Genomic DNA, 21,015 nt, shown 5'->3' with positions numbered 1-21,015 from the left:
GGATCCGGAGACAAGCTAATGGTGTAGCTCATGCATTTGCTAGAGTGGCACGATTAAATTCTTGTCCTTTATTCTTTAATTCAATACCGAGTTTTGTTACACCAACTTTGTTACATTTTTGCCCAATTCAGGGTTCAGTAATATAATTCTTTGATTAAAAAAAAAATTGAATAAAAGGAGTACTAACTTAAACGGTTAAACTTATTAAACTTATTAATATGGATAAAATAAAAAAATTACATTGAAAACCTAAAGTGAATTTTTTTTTTTCTGTCTCTAACAAATAATATAAACCAAAGAGAGTATTAAGTAGTTAAGTGAGGAAAAAAATATTCTGTCCCGAATTTCCTGTCTCCTTCCCTGTCTCCCATTCAATTTTTGACACGTGTCCCTTTTATCTTACTTTATTGCTACTAACTATGGTTAGATATACTTAACTTTGGTTAAAGTGTAGTTAAAGGGACACGTGTCAAAAATTGAATGGGAGACAGGGAAAGGGACAGGGAATTCGGGACAGAAGATTTTTTTTCCGTTAAGTGATATGTAAATCTCTAGCTTTTCTTATATAATTAATATCAGGCCAACCAAAAAGTTGTAATTGTTTGCACTGACTGTAAATGGTTTGAAAGTTGATACATATAATCAAGTTAACCCAAATCAAAATTTAAGGTTTAATTCAGTCCTTAAGTTGATAATAGTTAATAAATTAGTTCAAATTTAATAAATATTTTAGTATTTAAACTGATTATATTTAGATTCATTTGTTAAATAATATCAAGTTTAAAACTTAATTAATAAGTAAATTTTGATTTGTTCTAAATTGACCCTTTTATACATGATAGTGAAATTTTTTCTGAATTTCTATTATAATGAATAATAATAATAAGACTACAGGGTTTTATTCATTCATATAAAAACTTACAAAAGGCACACCAAATCACGAGTTGACTCGCAATGCAAAAAAACAAAAGCACAAATAAAAACTATTCTAAAATAAGAATAATCTAATTGAGTTGAAATTGAGAATCATAGGCAACACCAGGTTTCCAATAATCTGGGATAATATTAGTTGCTTCTATCCATTTAAGTCCTCCTCCATTTCCACTTACTTGAAACCTTAAACTAATCGAACCCTTTGGAGGATTAGCCATATCCCATACTGCTCCATAACTCCTTCTCATGCTTCTCCATTCTTTGCAATATTCCTGCATCATCAAACATTATTTCAGATTTCTTTGGGGCCCATTCAGTACCATTTTTGGTCTATGCCTAGAGCCGATCCTGATGGATTGTTGTATAATACTTTATGTTATATGATTTATATATTTCATACGATTATTATATATAATATATAGTTGGTTGAATTTATAAACCGGGTTGTTGTGTTAGACATTGAAATTAAGTTCTACTCAGCTAATTTTGATACTTAAATTCAAATTTTTCTTTTATTAATATTTGATATTCAACATATATTATTATCAACCTTAATACATTATAACCCGTCATCTGAACTTATCCAAAAAAAATTTGATTGGTTTTATAAACTTTAAAAGTGTTTCGGTAGCCTCATCAATGTGCTTAAAATATCTTGATAATCCATCAACTTATTTAAAATATAATCAATCCATTACTTGTTTGAAAAAAAAATAACAGTAAGATGCATTCAAAATGAATGTTATGCACGTCTTAAAATATTATTAGATATATTAAAAATGAAGTTTCCGATATTAAAATACTTTAGTCGTTTTACTTTTCCGAAGTGGATGTAACATACTTTATTTTTTTTGGTCACTATACGGACATTTTGAAAGTTCAGAGGCGTATTTTGAACAAGTTGAGCTTATTATTATTATTATGTAAATTAAATAGAATAGAATAGAACGATTACCAGCCATATTTGAAGATCTAAGACATCATTTAGGCCATTTTGATACAAAATGACAATGGCTAAGTACTCCGGAAACCTGCTGTGCTCATGAACTTTGAACATCAAATTGTAACCGGAAAACCGGCAAGGGATCCGCCGGAATTCCATATCAACGACACCGTATGCGAACAATTCAGCCACCGCGTTTGCACGTGCAAGTCTAGCATAGGCACGTGTACTAAGTATAAAGTCTGTTCTGTCTCCTTCGCCATAATCCGTCACCACTACGTTCACTCCATCATCACTGCAAAGTTGTGCTACTTTACACCTAACCTGTCATCCATTATTTTAATTCCCATCATTTAATATTTAGTGCTCTAATTTAAATAAATTTTCCCATCTTCAAATTAATTATATATTTACTAGTCACACTTTAATTATTTTAAATTTCATAATGCAAGTTTAACTGACAAATTAATTAAAAAAAATCCACTACATACGAGTTCGTTCTAAATTTTATATTGGATTATTATTATAATAGCCGGGACTCAAACCTTCGACCATTTGGTCTCAAAGGATATGATACCATGTCATGTAACCAACTGAACTAAAAGCTGAAACTAATAGTTAAAGTATAATCATATATCTTATATTAATCTCTAACATGACAGACCTGGTAACAAGCACCACAGCCAGTGCCATTTTTGTACAGCTTGGAAACTCCAGCGACATTAGCATCATTGACGGTTCTTCCATATTCCCCAAATCCACAAGCACCAGCTGAATTATAATTAGCATAAAAATGCATTATTTCACTTAATTAAACATTAAAAAATAATTAAACATAATTGAATAAGAAAGAGAAGTACTTGGTGTCCCTAAGCAATCAGGACTGCCATAATAAGTAGCCCTGGAGTATGTGAAATCTTGAGAATAACTTATTGCAGGCAGCAGTAGTAGCAATATGACTAAATAAGAACCCATAAGTAGCAAATTATTTGAGTAAATATGAAATTATGAGAGGGGAAGATATGGAATCAGAAATAAGATCCCCCTATTTATAGGATGGGATTAAGAAGAAATTAACAAGTGGAATTAGATCAGATTAGATTAGTGATGTGTCTATTCATTTAGACTCCTTTCTTGACTCTATAATAATAAGATAAGATATTGTCACCCTTTTCCATGGTTTCAGTAACATCATATATAGTATACTATTACTATATCTACCAACTTATCTCTCTAAAATACATTCTCTTTAATTAAACACTTTTTTATAGGATTATTGTGCTTTTGGGAATAATTTAAGGATCATGTACTATTTGACCAAGACCGTTTGTTTTACCTATTGTTTGTTGTTTGCTATTTGCTGTTGGAAAAAACTGTTTTTATCAAATGCTACTTTTAGGATGTAAAAGGCAAACATGCACATGAAAAGTAGTTACCGAACGCCCCCTAACTATCCAAATATTGTTGTTTGCCTTTTAATCAATTATTTGGTAATATTTGCTCAATTTTTGTAGGTGAAATCTCAATCAGTAACTTACCATGCATTCTAGTTGAGATTTCATATTTTTTTTCAGGTCATGAAACAAATGTTGCCAAATAGTAGGCCGGGGACTCTATCCGTCCGATTAGCGTCTATCATTTTTTACAATCTTGATGATAAAATAGTAATTATGGTTTTCAATTTTAACAAAAAAAAAAAAAAAGAAGAAATATTGTTAATCGTTGGGCGATATTTTGTTCAATCATTTTTCTCTGTCTAAGTATTCTACTTCTATATCTCTGACAATAATTCTAACCACTCGAGGTCATAAATTTTACTGGAAAAAAATCCGATTGAAACTATACAATGATTTTATGTTGTTATTTTTGAAATTTCTTTTATCGTGCACTATTTTTTTTTATAAATAAATTATATGAGATAAATTAATTGGAAGAAAATCTACTAAAATTCACTTTGATTCTAATGGTGCCACTAAAAAATTATCTTTTTATTAACATAGAAAACACATGTATCATTTTATTATAAAAAAATCTACAATCCTCGAAGTATGAAAGTATAAACTTATAAGGTTTCTTTTTGAACTTTTCCCAAAACAGTATAAAATAAAATCTTAACCTACCTAATAGAAATTCATTACCTAAAAATTTAACAAAACTATTAATATAATTGTTAGCTTACCATCCATATTGATTAATGATAGGTCGGGAGGTAAGTGTTACCAAATAATTAGTCAGTGGTACATACCAATATTTTGGATAGAGCTAGGAGGCAAATGTTACAACATAATAGGTCAGGAGACAAATAACAATATTTTAGATAGGTCGAACACATTTTTTTTTTAATAGTTTGTCCGATTAGAATTTCTCCCAATTAGAACTTTTTACATACACTAGAAATCGAACTCGAGATATACTTTAAACGACTTAAAAACATTTAATCACCCGAAGTCGAACTTGAGATATACTTTAAACGACTTAAAAACATTTAATCACTCAAACCTACCTTAATTGATACTCATGCCAACCTTAACAGGTTAACCATTACTATATTGTAATTGAACTAGGTTTTGAATTATAAACTCCCTAAAAGAATATTCAAAGTTTAGATTGATATCTTGATATGCTTCCCATAGAAATTGATTTGGAGGACATTAATTGGATGAAGAAATTCCACTAGTCCTCATACATCATATATCTATCTATTTATGCATCAACTTGTTTAGTACTTAGTGTGGGAGAATAACAGTTGAATTAGTTTGGTTGTAACGCACTCAACTAGCTAAGCCTAATACATGGATTAAATTACTTGTTCGGGGGAGAAGCACTTGGCATATTTATCAATTATATGCCAAGTGCTTCTTGAGTTTCCATGTTTTTGCCTTTAAAGCCTAAAATAAGACGCCAATTCTATTCTAAATTAACTTTATTGGGGTAGGTGAGTCATACTCCCCCATTTCTCAATTCCTCTGCCGCCACCAATTTCCAATTAACCAAAACCACCTGCTGTCAATCGCACAGTTACTCATCCATATCTCATCACATTATTTTATCATTTTTTCCATTTAACAAAACCAAAATAATCTACTACTTATTCACCATGTTTAACATGTGAAATTCTACACAACTTGACACATCAGCATTCATCAACTTACAAGGCTTAAAACCCATAGTACACTGCCAAATTCTCAATGCATAAATGTCCTACTCCACTTTGATTGAACAAGATACAGTAACAGTACAAACTTGGCTTGGAAATGTTACAACTTATTTTCATTCATCAATTTTTGGGAATAGCAACATCATGATCAAATCAAAGATTCAAAAAAAAAAAAAAAATTACATGCATGGGTGCAAGTATAGATTGTTATGTGTACACTAACTACAGACAGAGGGAGTCAAAAGCATAGGCTTCAAAGTTTTCGTATCCATAATCTCTCTTGCTAGCTAGCGTATATCCTCCTTTTCCTCATCTTACCATTGATCCAATCTTACTCCACTGAAGTGCGAAATTGACATGATCTGGCACCATTTTAAAGAAAAGTTGGAAATATTTTAAAAATATGCAAGAGAAAAAGAAATTAGAGTTGATACAGACACTGCAAAAGAATCAAATAGTTCTAGATTCATAATGATGAACACTTAGATAAACATGGGAAAAAAAAAATACTATGAGATAGTGACTGTCACTATCATCAATATGAAGGGCTTGTGTATGATATCAATTAACTCCCAATACAGAACCCTAAGACAAATAAGTGGAAGAGATGCTTTTGATTTTTGGAACCAGAGGTGTACGGTTGATACTAAAAAGAGTTGCTACCATGTACACTTGCAAGATTGAGATGAGTTTGGGAAACAGGGTGCAATGGTGGATGAAACGAACAATCTCAACAGAACCAACAAAAAGCATGTGCAAGGTGTACCCACCCACATGCACTGAGTAATCAAATAGCATATTAACTGAAAGTGCATCAGGCTTATCCACTTTCCAGATGTCTTTGTGCGGAAATTTCAGTAAGAAATATAGAGTAATAAGGATAAGGTGCCATGGCCATGAAAAAGAACAACCAATCGCATTTAATTCCAAAATCTACTTCAGCTAAGATATTATACTTATGGGCAGCTTAATATGTTTTAATAGTAACAGTCTCACCACAATCATTTAATCAGGGATACAGATATATGTTTGTCAAGCCCCTGGTATGCCTTGCTCTAGTTGCAATGACAACTAGATCCATGAGGTCTAGAAAGGTGTGCAAGTATCACTCTTTCCCGAATTGAATTCACTTGTACTTGAGCAATGAACATACTTTTGTATTAGGTCTTTAGCAATTTCTTTTAATAAAATTCTAATGTAACAAAATGGATCATAAGCACCAGAAAGGATTGCAAGGAGAAATCGAGAACAAGCACACACGTCGCGTTATTAGTAGAAAGAAGAACTGATTCCTACCCATGCAACTATGACAAAATTTAATGCTAAAAACCATTTTATCAATGACTTGGAGTTGTACCTTATCTGAACCCCCAGGAATCAGTATGTATTATTTCCCAACAATCATATAAGCTGTGCTTTCTTAAGGTCAGAAACAACTCCACGATCTTCAGGGCTCCTTTCGTTGTATACTACCTGCACAAAATCAAGGAAAGGCCGATCATCAATGCAGGAAAACCAAAATAAAATTGTTGAAACTTTTGAGTTGAGTACCTTATCTATTATGCCATATTCAACTGCCTCAGCTGGGTTGAAGTATTTTGGGCGACCGATGTCTGCTTCAATCTGCTCAGCCGTTTTTCCAACATGCTTTGCCAAGAGACTGACCTGCAAGATCAAACAGAAAATAATGAGCACATAAAGTGCTGAGATAGCATAACTTAAAATCTTCCAACATTTTGATTTTCTATGTAAGTTGTCAATGTATTAGAAATGCAAAAACAAAAGCAACAACTTTTTAGCTCCTTTTTTTTAAATAAATCTGGGGCATTTTGTCAACCTAGGAGATTATGTGGATTCAACTCACAGTTCCATAACCCTTTTTGGAGTGTGCTAGCCATGAAGCTCATTATTTGGTTGTTTTATTAGGCTCCATTACAACAACAACAACAACAAAGCCTTAGTCCCGAAATGATTCGGGGTCGGCTAACATGAACCATCATATAAAACCGTGAAAATCAAGTCGTGTCAGCGACACAGATTCGCTCCCTCCACTCCGTCCTATCCACTACCATATTTTCCTCAATTCCCAATAAACTCATATCACTCTCGATCACCCTCCTCCAAGTTTGCTTAGGTCTTCCCCTACCCCTCACCACTACATCCCTTTGCCACTCTTCGGTTCTCCTAACCGGCGCATCAAGCGCTCTACGTCTCACATGGCCAAACCACCTTAGTCGGTTTTCTCTCATTTTATTCTCAATAGATGTAACCCCTACTTTTGTCCTAATTATTTCATTACGCACCCGGTCCTTTCTCGTGTGACCACACATCCATCTCAACATACGCATCTCCGCCACCGACATCTTATGGATGTGGCAGTGTTTCACTGCCCAACACTCCGTACCATATAACAATGCTGGTCTAATTGCCTTCCGGTAGAATTTTCCCTTCAATCTATTAGGCATGCCGGGATCACAAAGGAAACCCGTAGCACTCTTCCACTTCGACCAACCAGCTTTAATCCTATGGGCAACATCTCCATCTACTTCTCCATCCGTTTGGATAATAGATCCTAAATACCGGAAGCAATCTGAGGCCTGAACAACTCTCCCATCTAGGGTGATTGTCCCTGCCTCCCTACTCCTACGGCCGCTAAACTTACACTCCAAATATTCTGTCTTACTTCGACTCAACTTAAAGCCTCTAGATTCTAGAGTTTGCCTCCATAGTTCCAACTTCATCTCCACTCCTTCTTTCGTCTCATCAACCAACACAATATCATCTGCAAACAGCATGCACCATGGTATACCATCTTGAAGTGAACTTGTTAGTTCATCCATAACGATGGCAAAAAGAAATGGGCTTAGTGCGGAACCTTGATGCACTCCAATCATAATAGGAAACTCTTCAGTTTTCCCAACACTAGTACGTACACTCGTGCATACTCCCTCATACATGTCCTTTATGATGTCAATATATTTCCGCGAAATGCCTTTCCTTATCAAGGCCCACCAAAGTACTTCCCTTGGTACCTTATCATATGCTTTCTCCAAGTCAATGAAAACCATATGCAAGTCTTTCTTCTTATTTCGATAGTGCTCCATTAATTGTCTCATTAGATGGATGGCTTCCATAGTTGATCTTCCCGGCATAAAGCCAAACTGGTTTTCCGAGATCTTCACCGTCCTCCTTAGCCTTTGTTCAATCACTCGCTCCCAAAGTTTCATAGTGTGACTCATTAATTTGATTCCCCGATAGTTGGCACAATCTTGGACATCGCCTTTGTTCTTATACAAAGGGATTAAGGTACTTTTCCTCCATTCTGATGGCATCTTATTGTTTCTCCAAATTTTGTTGAAGAACGTCGTCAACCATTCGATTCCTCTTTCTCCCAAACATCTCCAAATCTCAATAGGGATGCCATCAGGTCCTACTGCTTTCTTCAACTTCATCTTACTTAATGCCATTTTGACTTCACCCTTTTGAATTCTCCGCAGGCATTCATGATTTATCATATCGTGATGGATACTTATATCTCCAACATCTTGTTGGCGATCTCCATTAAATAAGTCATCAAAATAGGACCTCCATCGTTCCTTGATATCCTTATCTCCAACTAGGACTTTCTGGTCCACATCCTTCACACATTTAACTTTTCCGAGATCTCGCGTCTTCCTATCTCTCATCCGAGCAATTCTATATGTCTCTTTCCCCTTCTTTCGTATCCAATCTTGTATACAGATCCCGATTCACCTTTGCTCTAGCATCTCGTATGACCTTCTTTACTTCCCTTTTAGCCTCTTTGTATTTTTCGTAGTTCTCGTCACTCCTACATTTCCCCAATAGTTTATAGGATTCTCTCTTACTCTTTACTGCTTGTCGTACTTCTTCTGTCCACCAAGATGTGTCCTTACCCGGTGGCATGCTACCTTTAGATTCCCCTAGAACTTCCTTCGCTACTTCCCTTATACTATGCTCCATCTTATTCCATATTGAATCTATATCTGAATCCATATTGCAAGTCCAAATATCTTTTTTGGTCATCTCATCCACAAATTTTTGTTGATTCTCCCCTTGCAATTTCCACCACTTAATCTTAGTCTCTACTTGAGGTGTTTGTTTTCTTATACATTTCCTACTTCGAAAATCTAGCACCACTACTCTATGTTGGGTTGTCGTACTCTCACCAGGGATCACCTTACAATCAATATAACTCTTTCTCCAAGCACTCCTTACTAAGAAGAAGTCAATTTGGCTCGCATTACCGCCACTCCGATAAGTCACTAAGTGGGATGTTCTCTTCATAAACCATGTGTTCATGATACTCAAGTCATAGGCTGATGCGAATTCCAAAATATCATTTCCTGCTTCATTCTTATCTCCAAAACCATACCCTCCATGAACACTCTCAAACCCATCTCGCCTAGAACCCACGTGTCCATTGAGATCACCCCCTAGTACCATTTTTTCATCCCTAGGAACCTGTTGCACCACTTCCTCTAAGTCATCCCAAAAAGCTTGTCTTATAGACACATCTAATCCTATTTGTGGCGCATATGCACTAATGACATTCACAACCTCATCCCCTATCACTAGCTTAACACTCATAATTCTATCGCTCTTCCTAGACACCGCTACTACCTCATCAATATACTCCCTATCAATAAGAATACCTACTCCATTTCTACCCTTATCCTTTCCTGAGTACCAAAGCTTATAACCCCAAGGAGCTATCTCTCTAGCCTTGGCTCCAACCCACTTGGTTTCTTGTAGGCATAATATATTTATTCTCCTCCTCTTCATAACATCTACAATTTCAGCTAATCTTCCTGTCAAAGAACCTATGTTCCATGTCCCAAAGCGTAACCTACTACCCTTACCCCTACCCCTACCATTACCGTGGACTAGCTCATTTACCCGCAACCCTTGCATATTTGACACCACCCCCGGGTCCTGGGGTGGCGCGCCGCTTCGGGGCGACGACCTAGCAACCCTTGCACATTTATCACTACACCCGGGTCTAGGAAGTGCAGCGCGTCGCTGAGTAGGGAACGCCCCAACGGTATTTATATTATGGTTCATGTCATAAGATGTGGCTAAGTTTTACGCTGGCCGCCACAAACCTACCGCAACCCTCCTCCTTTGTCCGGGCTTGGGACCGGCTGTAAAGGCCACCAAGTGACCCTCCATTAATTTAGGAAAAAAAGATTGTATGTTTATCAAGTATAACTTCAAATGTAAGTTCCATCAGTAAGTATTCAATAACTTAGGCATTTATGATGCTTTGTTGGTTTACCCAACATCTTCCTGAGAGAACTTTCACATTCCAAATTAGTCCTTGCTTAAGGTTCAGTATTTTGGACATCAAAGGGAAAGATATGAATATACCATCTCTTTTTACGCACAGACTTGCATAACATGATTGCAAGTGGTTTCAACTTTCAAGGGTAACATAATTAATTACTTGCAACCTGTACATTCATTTTCCTGTCTTCTATTGGGCACTGGCCAAATAGAAGGAAACCTTCGTAAACAATGTATTTTTCGAATAGTAAGCAATTGTTATTCATATGCTCTAGAGGTATGTGACCATGCATTATCCAGCGTCAAATTAGGAATTCCAGTCCCTAGCCTTTTTGGTTAAATAATGATGGCCTGATGAAACACCAAATGACACAAACACATTCCATAAAGTTGATCAATTAGTCAAGAGATAAAATTATCTTTTCTGTAAAATAAGAAAAGCTTTCCTCTTGGTTGGTAATGAAAACTTATTCTACATGTTTGCAGCATAATAGAGTTTAAATCTCATGGATGAGATCTCATCTCCTACTTTTTTTTGCATGTTTTTGTTATACACACCCACACACCCACACACATATGTGTTGTCAGATCTCATAGTGGGCTCTGACTCTTGGAGGCATCCAGCAATAGATTGTGATGAAATGCTTTTCAGGTTAACATTCAAAGTAGTTGGAAATTAGAGATCAAAACCGTAACTAAGAAATGTTCCTTTCCTAATAGTTAGCAAGTATGAAATGATGGCCGGGTATTATCATAACCAGATTGAGCACCAATCTAAAAAAGGAACAAAAGAAATGAGAAATTCATTGTGAACCTTACCAGTTCTGCTTTCACATTATTCACTTCTTTTCTTGCAATCTCAACATCTGTTGCCTGGCCTTGAAATTTTCCAATTGGCTGTATATTGGTAGATAAAAAGAGATAAGCTTTCCTGTTACAAATATGAAATATTGACTATAGATTGCTCACATCCTAGAAAAAGTATTAAGATCTGGAAAAATAGATTGCAGCATCAGATGCCAATGCTCAATAAAAGAAACCTGTTTTATCATGATTGTGGATGAAGGCAAAGCTGAACGGTTTCCCTTTGAACCAGCAGCCAAAAGTAAGGCTGCCTCTCCCCAAGCATTACCAACACAAAGAGTAAATATAGGTGGCTTAACATACCTGCAGTGAGATAATTCAACCATGAGAACCAGATACAAAATATGAACTCCACATAGGTGAGGTGGCTAACTCACATCCTATGGCAGTCAGAACAGATAATTCAGCTCGTCATAATTGTGAGAAAAATTGTGCACAACACTGTGAATTACAGATTTTTTTTAGGGAGGAGCAGGTACTCCCAAGACCTCCCCCCCACCCCCCGGTTGGGATTGCGACGCATGTCACAACCCCAATGGGGGGTGCTAGTCCTCCCTAAAATTACCCATGAATTACCCCTTAATATTCCAGATAGATTGGTGAATAACATGACATGCTGATGAATGACTTTGAAAGATGTGAACCTAATTTTACAGACAAAATCTCCATTTAACTATGAGACTTCGGAGGATTTCATGAAACAAAATCTGCATATAATAACAGACCATTATAGGTTTACGGTGAAGGAAGAATACTCAATAAAATTTTGCAGAAAACATGGCAATGGAGAAAGCATAAATATTCACTACCCCATAACATCATAGATTGCAAAAGCCTCTGTCTCATAGCCCAGCTTTTCACCGCCCTGAAAAACAAAAAAGTTATGTTCATATAAGAAGAAAATTGCGTTTAAACCATCAACTTAAGAAGTACGCTCCAGGAATCTATAGACATACATTAAAGTTATTATTGAGCTATTTATGTGTCTACATATCTTTGGATCCCCATACAAACATCCTCTAGTTTTGAGGATTGAGCACGCATTATTTCTAGATAAAAAATAAGGCCCCGAGACAATGGAAGACACCAATTTTTAACCAGGGTAATTTAATATAAGTATATTTAGCACCTAAGCAACCGATATAAATACAACAACAACAACAAAGCCTTAGTCCCGAAATGATTCGGGGTTGGCTAACATGAACCATCATACAAAACCATGAAATCAAGTCGTGTCAGCGACATAAATTCTCTCCCTCCACTGTGTCCTATCCACTATCATATTTTTCCTCCATCCCCAATAAACTCATATCACTCTCAATCACCCTCCTCCAAGTTTTCTTAGGCCTTCCCCTAACCCTCACCATTGCATCCATTTGCCACTCTCCAATCCTTCTAACCAGCGCATCAAGTGCTCTTCGTCTTACATGGCCAAACCACCTTAGTCGATTTTCCCTCATTTTATTCTCAATAGATGTAACCCCTGCTTTCATCCTAATTATTTCATTCCTCACCTGATTCTTTCTCGTATGGCCACACATCCATCTCAACATATGCATCTCCGCCACCGACATCTTATGAATATGACAGTGTTTCATTGCCCAACATTCCGTACCATATAACAATTCAGGTCTGATTGCCGTGCGATAGAATTTTCCCTTCAATCTATTAGGCACGCCGGGATCGAAAGGAAAACCGTAGCACTCTTCCACTTCAACAAACCAGATTTAATCCTATGAGCAACATCTCCACCCAATTCTCCATCTGAGCCCTAGACAACCCTCTCATCCACGGTGATTGTCCTTGCCTCCCTACTTCTGTCGCCGCTAAACTTACACTCCAAATATTCCGTCTTACTTCTGCTCAACTTAAAGCCTCTATATTCCAAAGTTTTGTCTCCATAATTCCAACTTACTCTCCACACCTTCTTTCGTCTTATCAACCAACACAATATCATCTGCAAACAACATGCACCATGGTATACCGTCTTGAAGTGAACTCGTTAATTCGTCCATAACAACAGCAAAAAGGAATGGGGTAAGTGTGGAACCTTGATGCACTCCAATCGTAATAGGGAACTCTTCACTCTTCCCAACACTTGTACGCACACTCCCTTATAAATGTGCTTTATGATGTCAATATATTTCCGCGAAATACATTTTCTTATTAAAGCCCACCAAAGTACTTCCCTTGGTACCTTATCATATGCCTTCTCCAAGTCAATAAAAACCATATGCAAATATTTCTTCTTATTCCAATAGTGCTCCATTAATTGTCTCATTAGATGAATGACCTCCATAGTTGATCTTCCCAACATAAAGCCAAATTGGTTTTCCGAGATCTTCACACTTCTTCTTAGCCATTGTTCGATCACTCGCTCAGAAAGTTCCATAGTTTGACTCATTAGTTTGATTCCTCGATAGTTGGCACAATCTTGGACATCGCCTTTGTTCTTATACAAAGGGGTTAGGGTACTTTTCCTCCATTCCGTTGGCATCTTATTGCTTCTCCAAATCTTGCTGAAGAAAGTCGTCAACCATTCGATTCCTCTCTCTCCCAAACATCTCCAAATCTCAATAAGGATGCCATTGTGTCCTATTGCTTTCTTCAATCCAATCTTTTTTAATGCCATTTTGACTTCACCCTTTTGAATTCTCCGCATGCCGTCACGATTTACCATATCGTGAGGGATACTTATATCTCCAACATCTTGTCCACAATCTTCATTAAATAAGTTATCAAAATAGGACCTCCATCATTCCTTAATATCCTTATCTCCAACCAGGACTCTTTGGTCCACATCCTTCACACATTTAACTTTTCCGAGGTCTCGGATCTTCCTATCTATCATACGTGCAATCCTATATATGTCTCTTTCCCCTTCCTTTGTATCCAATTTTGCATACAGATCCCGATTCACATTTGCCTAGCATCTCGTATGACCTTCTTTGTTTCTCTTTTAGCCTCTTTATACTTTTCGTAGTTTTCATCATTGCTACATTTCCCCAATATTTAATAGTATTCTCGCTTACTCTTTATTCTCGCAACTGATAATAAATAAAAGGTCCAATTATATTGGAGTCTTGGTCCTTCCTATAAAACTTAGTCCCATTCATATCAAACTCAAGGCACAATTAGGGAGCAACGAAACACATAGTATGTTGCTTCATCCAATTTAAGTGTGCATAATGCAGAACAGCATAAGTAACTCAAAGAGTATGGACTGTTTCACATAGGAGTTATAGGAAAACAATTAGCTTTCGTAGAACTCAAAGATATAAATTTACATTAATGAGAAATTATTACTGAGACATGACTAAGCAAAAGGGGGAAAGAATATGAGAAGAAAAGCACAGAGACCTAGAAGAACTATATGCTAAAGCCGCCAAAGGAACCATCACATTTCAAATGACAGGTAATATTGAGTATGCTTCAGAAAGGGGTTTAAGGTTGTAGATATGTTTGTGGACAACTAGACACAAAACCTAGTATATTTCTCTCCATCTCTGAAATATATATAAAATAAAAATTATGAACTTCCTATACTTACCAACTACATTAGTTCAGTACAAATAGCAGATTCCTAATATAATCACCTCCTTTTCTGACTTGCTCTATTATTCTTTTCATTGAAAAGATAAGTTTCTAATTTATATATATATATATATATTTTTTTTTTGTGAAAAAGAAGCCAAACAAAATAAATTTAACTTGATATCATGTATAACCGTATGTAGAAGTAAGAATCTTGATATCCTATATGAAAGATAATAATATGCTTATCAAACCTCAAGAAATTAAAGTTCATTGAAAGCCAACCACCAACAACTAGAGGTGGCAAAATGACACACGACCCGATTACACGACACGAACACGACACGGATTTTTAGTGTTAGTGTTGAGCTTAATAGGTAATAGGTCATTTTTGGGTTAACACGAAATTGACACGCTAATTTGTGGGTTGGGTTAGTGTTGATATGTGAACCCGAAAACGACACGAAATGACACGGATATTGAAAATTATTGTTATATTCTCTCGTGTTTTTTATGTGATTTTATTAATAAAGATAATAAAATTATAATTATTAGTTGCAAATATTGATTTGAATTTCTTAAATTGTTATAAACACATTACATGATCCTCTAACATGATATTATTGAACATTTCGATAATTATTGTTAACATACTAATCTAAAAATGATACAAAATGTTTAAAAACAGTACCATATCTTCTTATATTTTTAAGAGTTATTATTAATATATATGCATAACAAAATTACATGTAACCCGAAAACACGACACGAAATCGACACTAACCCGAATAGGTTAACACGACTTTGACACGAAAGTTTTTGGGTTGGGTTTGGGTTTACTCTTTTTGACACGAACCCGAAATGACACGACACGAACACGACAATTGCCAGGTCTACCAACAACCATTTAGCCAATTGAATTTTAACATTCCATATCTACCCAAAAAAAAAAAAAAGAAACATCAATTGTATAATTCTTATTATTATTACCCAAAAAAAAAAGACCAAGCATAAGTAGGCTGTTTCTTTATTTTCCCATTTCATTTTCTTTTTGAGAGATCCAATACAAGCCACTCCTTGGAGAGAAAACCTTAATACTTATGTTGAAAGCTCTAGTTCAAAATAGATAAACAAATTGAGCTAACAGTAGTGACATATCACTATTGGATCAAATATACATCGGCAACAGAAGATGGAGGGAAGAAATAAGCAATTTACCTAGATGGTTTGAAATGTTTCATCAACCTAACTAATAACTTTGATCAACTTACAGGAAATACTGGAAGTTGTAAATATAGAGTTACAGTGAATGCTACTTGCAGTCTAAGAACACCAAGAATCGGAAAAAACAGTCTTGCTAGCATGACTATAATGAACCTCACAACATATATGATATATCAACTATTTTAATTTATGAAACCACCAGCATGTCATACCTAGAACAGATTAAAATTTTATAGTCTATAGTGTATGTACACCCATGTGAAAAAGGACAGCTAGATAAAATGGACAAACCTTCGTTGTTCCAGTAGAGTTTATATAGAGGTAAATGGGCTTCTCTTCATCCTCATACTGAAGGTACAGAAATTCTGCAAGTATCAACTCTGTGACAGAAGGAACAAGAGACATGCCTAAGTAAACAATCCGATTCCTGTACAGGTATGATGCTAAATCTGGAGGAGGCTGTTCCCATGCACTTCCCCTAGTATATGGAATAACCTGTCAAAACAGAACAGCAAATAAATGAACAAGTATTTGCAGAATGTAAGAGATTTTATGAGCAAGAAATATCTCAATTCATGAGAAAATATGGAGTTTATCATGAGCTCAAAACCGGCAATATCTAACTCAGCAGATTAGATTTATCAATATTATCACAACATTTCAAATCTATAAAGATCATTTCTGCTGGTAGTATAAGGTTCACGTTGGAAATTAACCAAGAGAAGTATAGGAAACAAAGGAAACTGTTTTCAGTCCTTCAGTCAATAAAATGGTGTGAAATGATTTTTTTTTTTAACAAAATAAAAGTATTTACAGTTAAAAATGATTAGCAAGAAATTTCACAAAATGCTAGTTCCTATGAACTATTTTCTCAAATTGTCTGGCACTATGAGTTGTAACACCTTTATTCTCCATTTCCAGTCTACCTGTTACATTCCAGAGTCTTGATTTATGTGACAATTCCCAAATATATGCTTCCGGATCTGCTGATGAGATTGACACATTAAGCACAGTTAAAAATGGTTTCTAAGTAGATGGGGAAAGGGAAGGGAGAAACAGTAACACATGGGGCAATCCAAACATCAAAGTCAGTTCCTTGACGGAAAAAGATAACTTGGAGAGGACCAGGCTGTAACCACAAACCTACAACTTGAACATTCTGGAGCGCAATCGTCTTTGATGGGAACGAGTATGTCCATTTTATGAATCAGTTGCCATATACTGTATTCTCAAAGAAATTAGTTGTCTAAAATAAACACATCTCCTTCCTCTAGTCAATCGTGTGAGGGAAGTGAGATAAAGTTCTGAAGAGGAATTGTTGACAGCAACATGGCCCTTATGATACCTACCTAATTCCTAATTTCAAAACTGCATGTGCTGAACTACTTAACTTTCCTCGTGCAATAAAAACCTTCAGTACATAAAATTATGAGGAACTTGAAAACATATACTTATTAATGACGGCATTCCTATCCACATCACTTCCTCAATGGCCTAAAATCATTGGTAAATTACAGAAATTTAGTAGAGAAGAGAATTTGTTCCCTTTTCCTGCTTCAAGGAGTAGAAACCCCTAAAAATTCTGACTAGTTTATGCAAATTCTACGATTCTCAATTCACCCAAAAATTGTTCCAAGCATTTTCAAGTTAACTGATTCCATAAATAATATAATTACATTGCCTGCACACTCATATAAAGAACAACAACCTTATCCATTTTACAAATGAAGACCTGGAATGTACCAGAAGTGATTGATTGCGTATTGAAACAAGCTAAACCTAACACAAGAGGGGCGACATATAACAAGATAAAGAGACTGAAGAGTGAACTTACCATAGCGACAACACTTCTTTTGCCTTTTGAACTTGAAATTGATGCCGGATTGAGACATTCGGGTCGGAGCTTCATTCCGGAGAAATCGCCAGTGACACTCCCGCCGCAGGAAAAGGGAGAGACAAAGCTTGTTGAGAGAGAAGTTCTTACAGAAGAAGATGAAGAAGAGAAAGATAATGTTCGGGTAGAGCTTGAGGTCCGTGAAGATGCCGGCGTCGATGCTAACATACGAGTGTGGAGCGACAAGCTCGTGGTAGTTGCCGTAGCGACCTCCATTGACAGTGGTGGTGAAAGAGAACAATAGAGAGGAATATGACTGAAATGAAGATGCCGAAACTGAAATGGGTTGTGGATGGGTTTGACTCCACTAATCTCCCCCACAAAACCCAATAATTAAAAGCCCAAATAAGATCAAGACTGAGGCCTGTTTTGCACTTAATAATTTTGAGAATTTTACATATAAATGCACTTTTAATAAGGTATATTCAATATATATTAAATTATAATTACAAAATTATAATTAAAGGATGTTGTTAAACATAGCCTCAATTTCCCACCTCTATCTCCGTGAAAGGACGAAAATACCATTCGAGGCTTTGAGGTGGGAAATGGGGGAAAAATACCTCTCCCGGCATGCGGGCGTGAGGTAATCACGCCTCACCACAGGGTGAGGCGTGAGGCTATCACGTCCGCACCTACGGTGAGGCATGAGGTAATCACACCTCACCTTGTGGTGAGGCGTGATTACCTCACGCCCGCGTGCCGGGAGAGGTATTTTTCCCCCATCTCAAATGTTGTTAACTCGAATTCACCGTTTAGAAATAAAAATTATGGGTATTTTAACTCGGATTACCCTTTAACAAATAAAATTTAACAACATAAACATTAAAATAAAAATTAATAAACATAAAAGAGTACATATAATATCAAGTGTTAAAATGTAATAAAAGAGTACATATAATTACGACATTTAGTTCGCCCGACGCCACACGTCCATAAACTCATCCATCTCCCTCCTAATGAGTGGAGCATTCTCGTCAGATCGGTGGGTAGCCGCTAGTTGGGTGACACGCCACAACCAGCTAACCCACTACAAAAAAAATATTAAAAAATAAACACATATAAACTAATACTAAATAATAATATTAAATAATAATAAACTTACAAATTCGCTGTTGGCGCAAGCATATTGGACCGGTCCATCCTGTGGTGCATGAAGGAGATGAGGATGCAAATATCGTATATACCAGTCCATGTAAGCAACATCATAGGTAGTGGGATCGTACCCAACTGGCCGACATCTCCTCCGATCAATGCCTGAGCCGATGGAAATCTCCGCCAGGTATCCTCAACTGTGACAGAGGAATGCGTGAGCCTGTACGATAAAGACCTCCATGGTCGTACTGCTTTATCAGGTCTAATACGCTCAGCTGGGATATGCTGAGTATATCCGACCTGTCGCAACACTCGATCCGGCATATACGGCTCGACAATGTCTCTACACCGTATCCAACCGGCGTAGGACACTCGAAGCTGATCATCATCGGGGACAGGACCATAAGACAACCATGTCACCTGCAAAAAAATAATACTCAATAATAAATAATAATATACTATAAATAATACTTAAATTAATACTAAAATTTTATAAAATACCTCTGCTGCCGTCATACGGTCCAGCTGCCCACGTATGGTATCTAGTCGGGCGGTCGTCTTGTCTGGTACCCTGACCTCCCATCTGCATGCACGGACACGGTCAGTTGGGATCCTGTGAGCTAGTCTATATGACCTGAACACTAAAAAATACTCGTATATCCACGTTTGTAGTAGGGTCAAACATCCGCATATACCAGAACAGTCTCCTCTGCTCGCTATCCCCAGCTGCCGATACAACGTGGCAAGTGTAGCAGACCCCCATGAAAGTCCAACTGCCCCTCTGACACCGCCGTAAACCTCAGCAAGATGGGCCGGCCTAATCCTATCTCCACTCTTGTCAACAAACAAAGTGGATCCGAGCATAAGCCACATCCACGCTGTGGCCCGAGTAACGTCATCCCTACCCTCGATGACAAGCTTGTGTACAGCATCAACAAATACACCTCCACCACTCCAGTAATGTCGGGTCGGCGACAGAAGCTGCTCCCGATCCACCCCGAACATCATCATGCACATGGCATGTAGCCGCTCAGTAGTGGGAAACTCGGACACGAAGAATCTGCCATACATCATGCAGTTGGATAGTCATCTCCCCGAACGACATGTGGAAGGAGTTCGTATCGGGCTGCCACCGCTCCACGAACGAAGTCAACAGCGGAGTGTCAAGGTTCCTTAACATGATAGATGGAAGGTGAGACAACCCAATCTTCTCGATCATATCCTTCAGCTGTAAAATGACACATATACAATTACTGAATGTTTTTGAGGTTTATAGTTAAAAATACAAATTACAATAAATATTGACAAACTAAATTATTCTTACCTCGGGTGACGCACTAGAAAACCACACCCACAAATTCTGACATGTTGTTGATCTGTTGTAGCATGTCAGAAACGACTGAAGCTCTCCTCTCAGCATCCGTGAGGCAACATGTCCTAGAAAACTAGGAATCACGGAACCATCAACGGGGCCACCATTCACCGGTCTACTAACAATCCAGCTCTCGTCCTCACTAGCTTTGGAACGTTTGCTGGTCCCTGAAATATAAAATTATACTAAAATTATACTGAAATTATAAAATTATACTAAAACTATAAAATTATACTAAAATTATATTAAATTATACTAAAACTATACTAAAGTTATAAAATTATACTAAAATTATACTAAAACTATTAAATTATACTAAAATTATACTAAATTTATAAAATTATACTAGATTATACTAAAGTTATAAAATTATACTAAACTATACTAAAGTTATAAAATTATACTAAAATTATACTAAACTATAAAATTATACTAAAGTTATAAGATTATACTTAAATTATACTAAACTATACTAAAGTTATAAATTATACTTAATTTATACTAAAGTTATAAAATTATACTAAAGTTATAAAATTATACTAAAATTATACTAAACTATAAAATTATACTAAACTTATAAAATTATACTAAAATTATACTTAAAAATACCCGTACTCGCAAAGCGACCTCCTCTACGCTGGGTCGGCTGTCTAACCGGGGTCGGCTGCTCATCGACATCCTCACCCTCGCGATCA

The 21,015-nt window shown here is 36.4% G+C and overlaps 2 protein-coding genes across 2 annotated transcripts; both read right to left on the bottom strand.

The window, feature by feature from the left end:
- Positions 1–874: 874 nt before the first annotated feature.
- Positions 875–2,897, bottom strand: LOC136209364 (expansin-like B1). Its single transcript, XM_066000815.1, has 4 exons — positions 2,737–2,897; positions 2,541–2,647; positions 1,889–2,200; positions 875–1,205 (listed from the first exon to the last, which is right to left on the bottom strand). Exons 1-4 carry the CDS (start codon positions 2,849–2,851, stop codon positions 1,005–1,007), a joined length of 735 nt encoding a protein of 244 aa, XP_065856887.1. The 5' UTR covers positions 2,852–2,897; the 3' UTR covers positions 875–1,004.
- Positions 2,898–5,065: 2,168 nt separating this feature from the next.
- LOC136209360 (ATP-dependent Clp protease proteolytic subunit-related protein 4, chloroplastic) lies at positions 5,066–18,132 on the bottom strand. The gene is made up of 8 exons (XM_066000812.1): positions 17,794–18,132; positions 16,251–16,454; positions 12,011–12,066; positions 11,378–11,504; positions 11,157–11,234; positions 6,585–6,698; positions 6,391–6,506; positions 5,066–5,395 (listed from the first exon to the last, which is right to left on the bottom strand). Exons 1-7 carry the CDS (start codon positions 18,067–18,069, stop codon positions 6,435–6,437), a joined length of 927 nt encoding a protein of 308 aa, XP_065856884.1. The 5' UTR covers positions 18,070–18,132; the 3' UTR covers positions 5,066–5,395; positions 6,391–6,434.
- Positions 18,133–21,015: the final 2,883 nt, after the last annotated feature.

This window comes from Euphorbia lathyris, chromosome 1 (genome assembly GCF_963576675.1).
Source record: "Euphorbia lathyris chromosome 1, ddEupLath1.1, whole genome shotgun sequence".
Lineage (NCBI taxonomy): Eukaryota > Viridiplantae > Streptophyta > Magnoliopsida > Malpighiales > Euphorbiaceae > Euphorbia > Euphorbia lathyris.
Note: the sequence above shows the minus strand (reverse complement) of the source record. Positions and strands in the feature narration are given on the sequence as shown.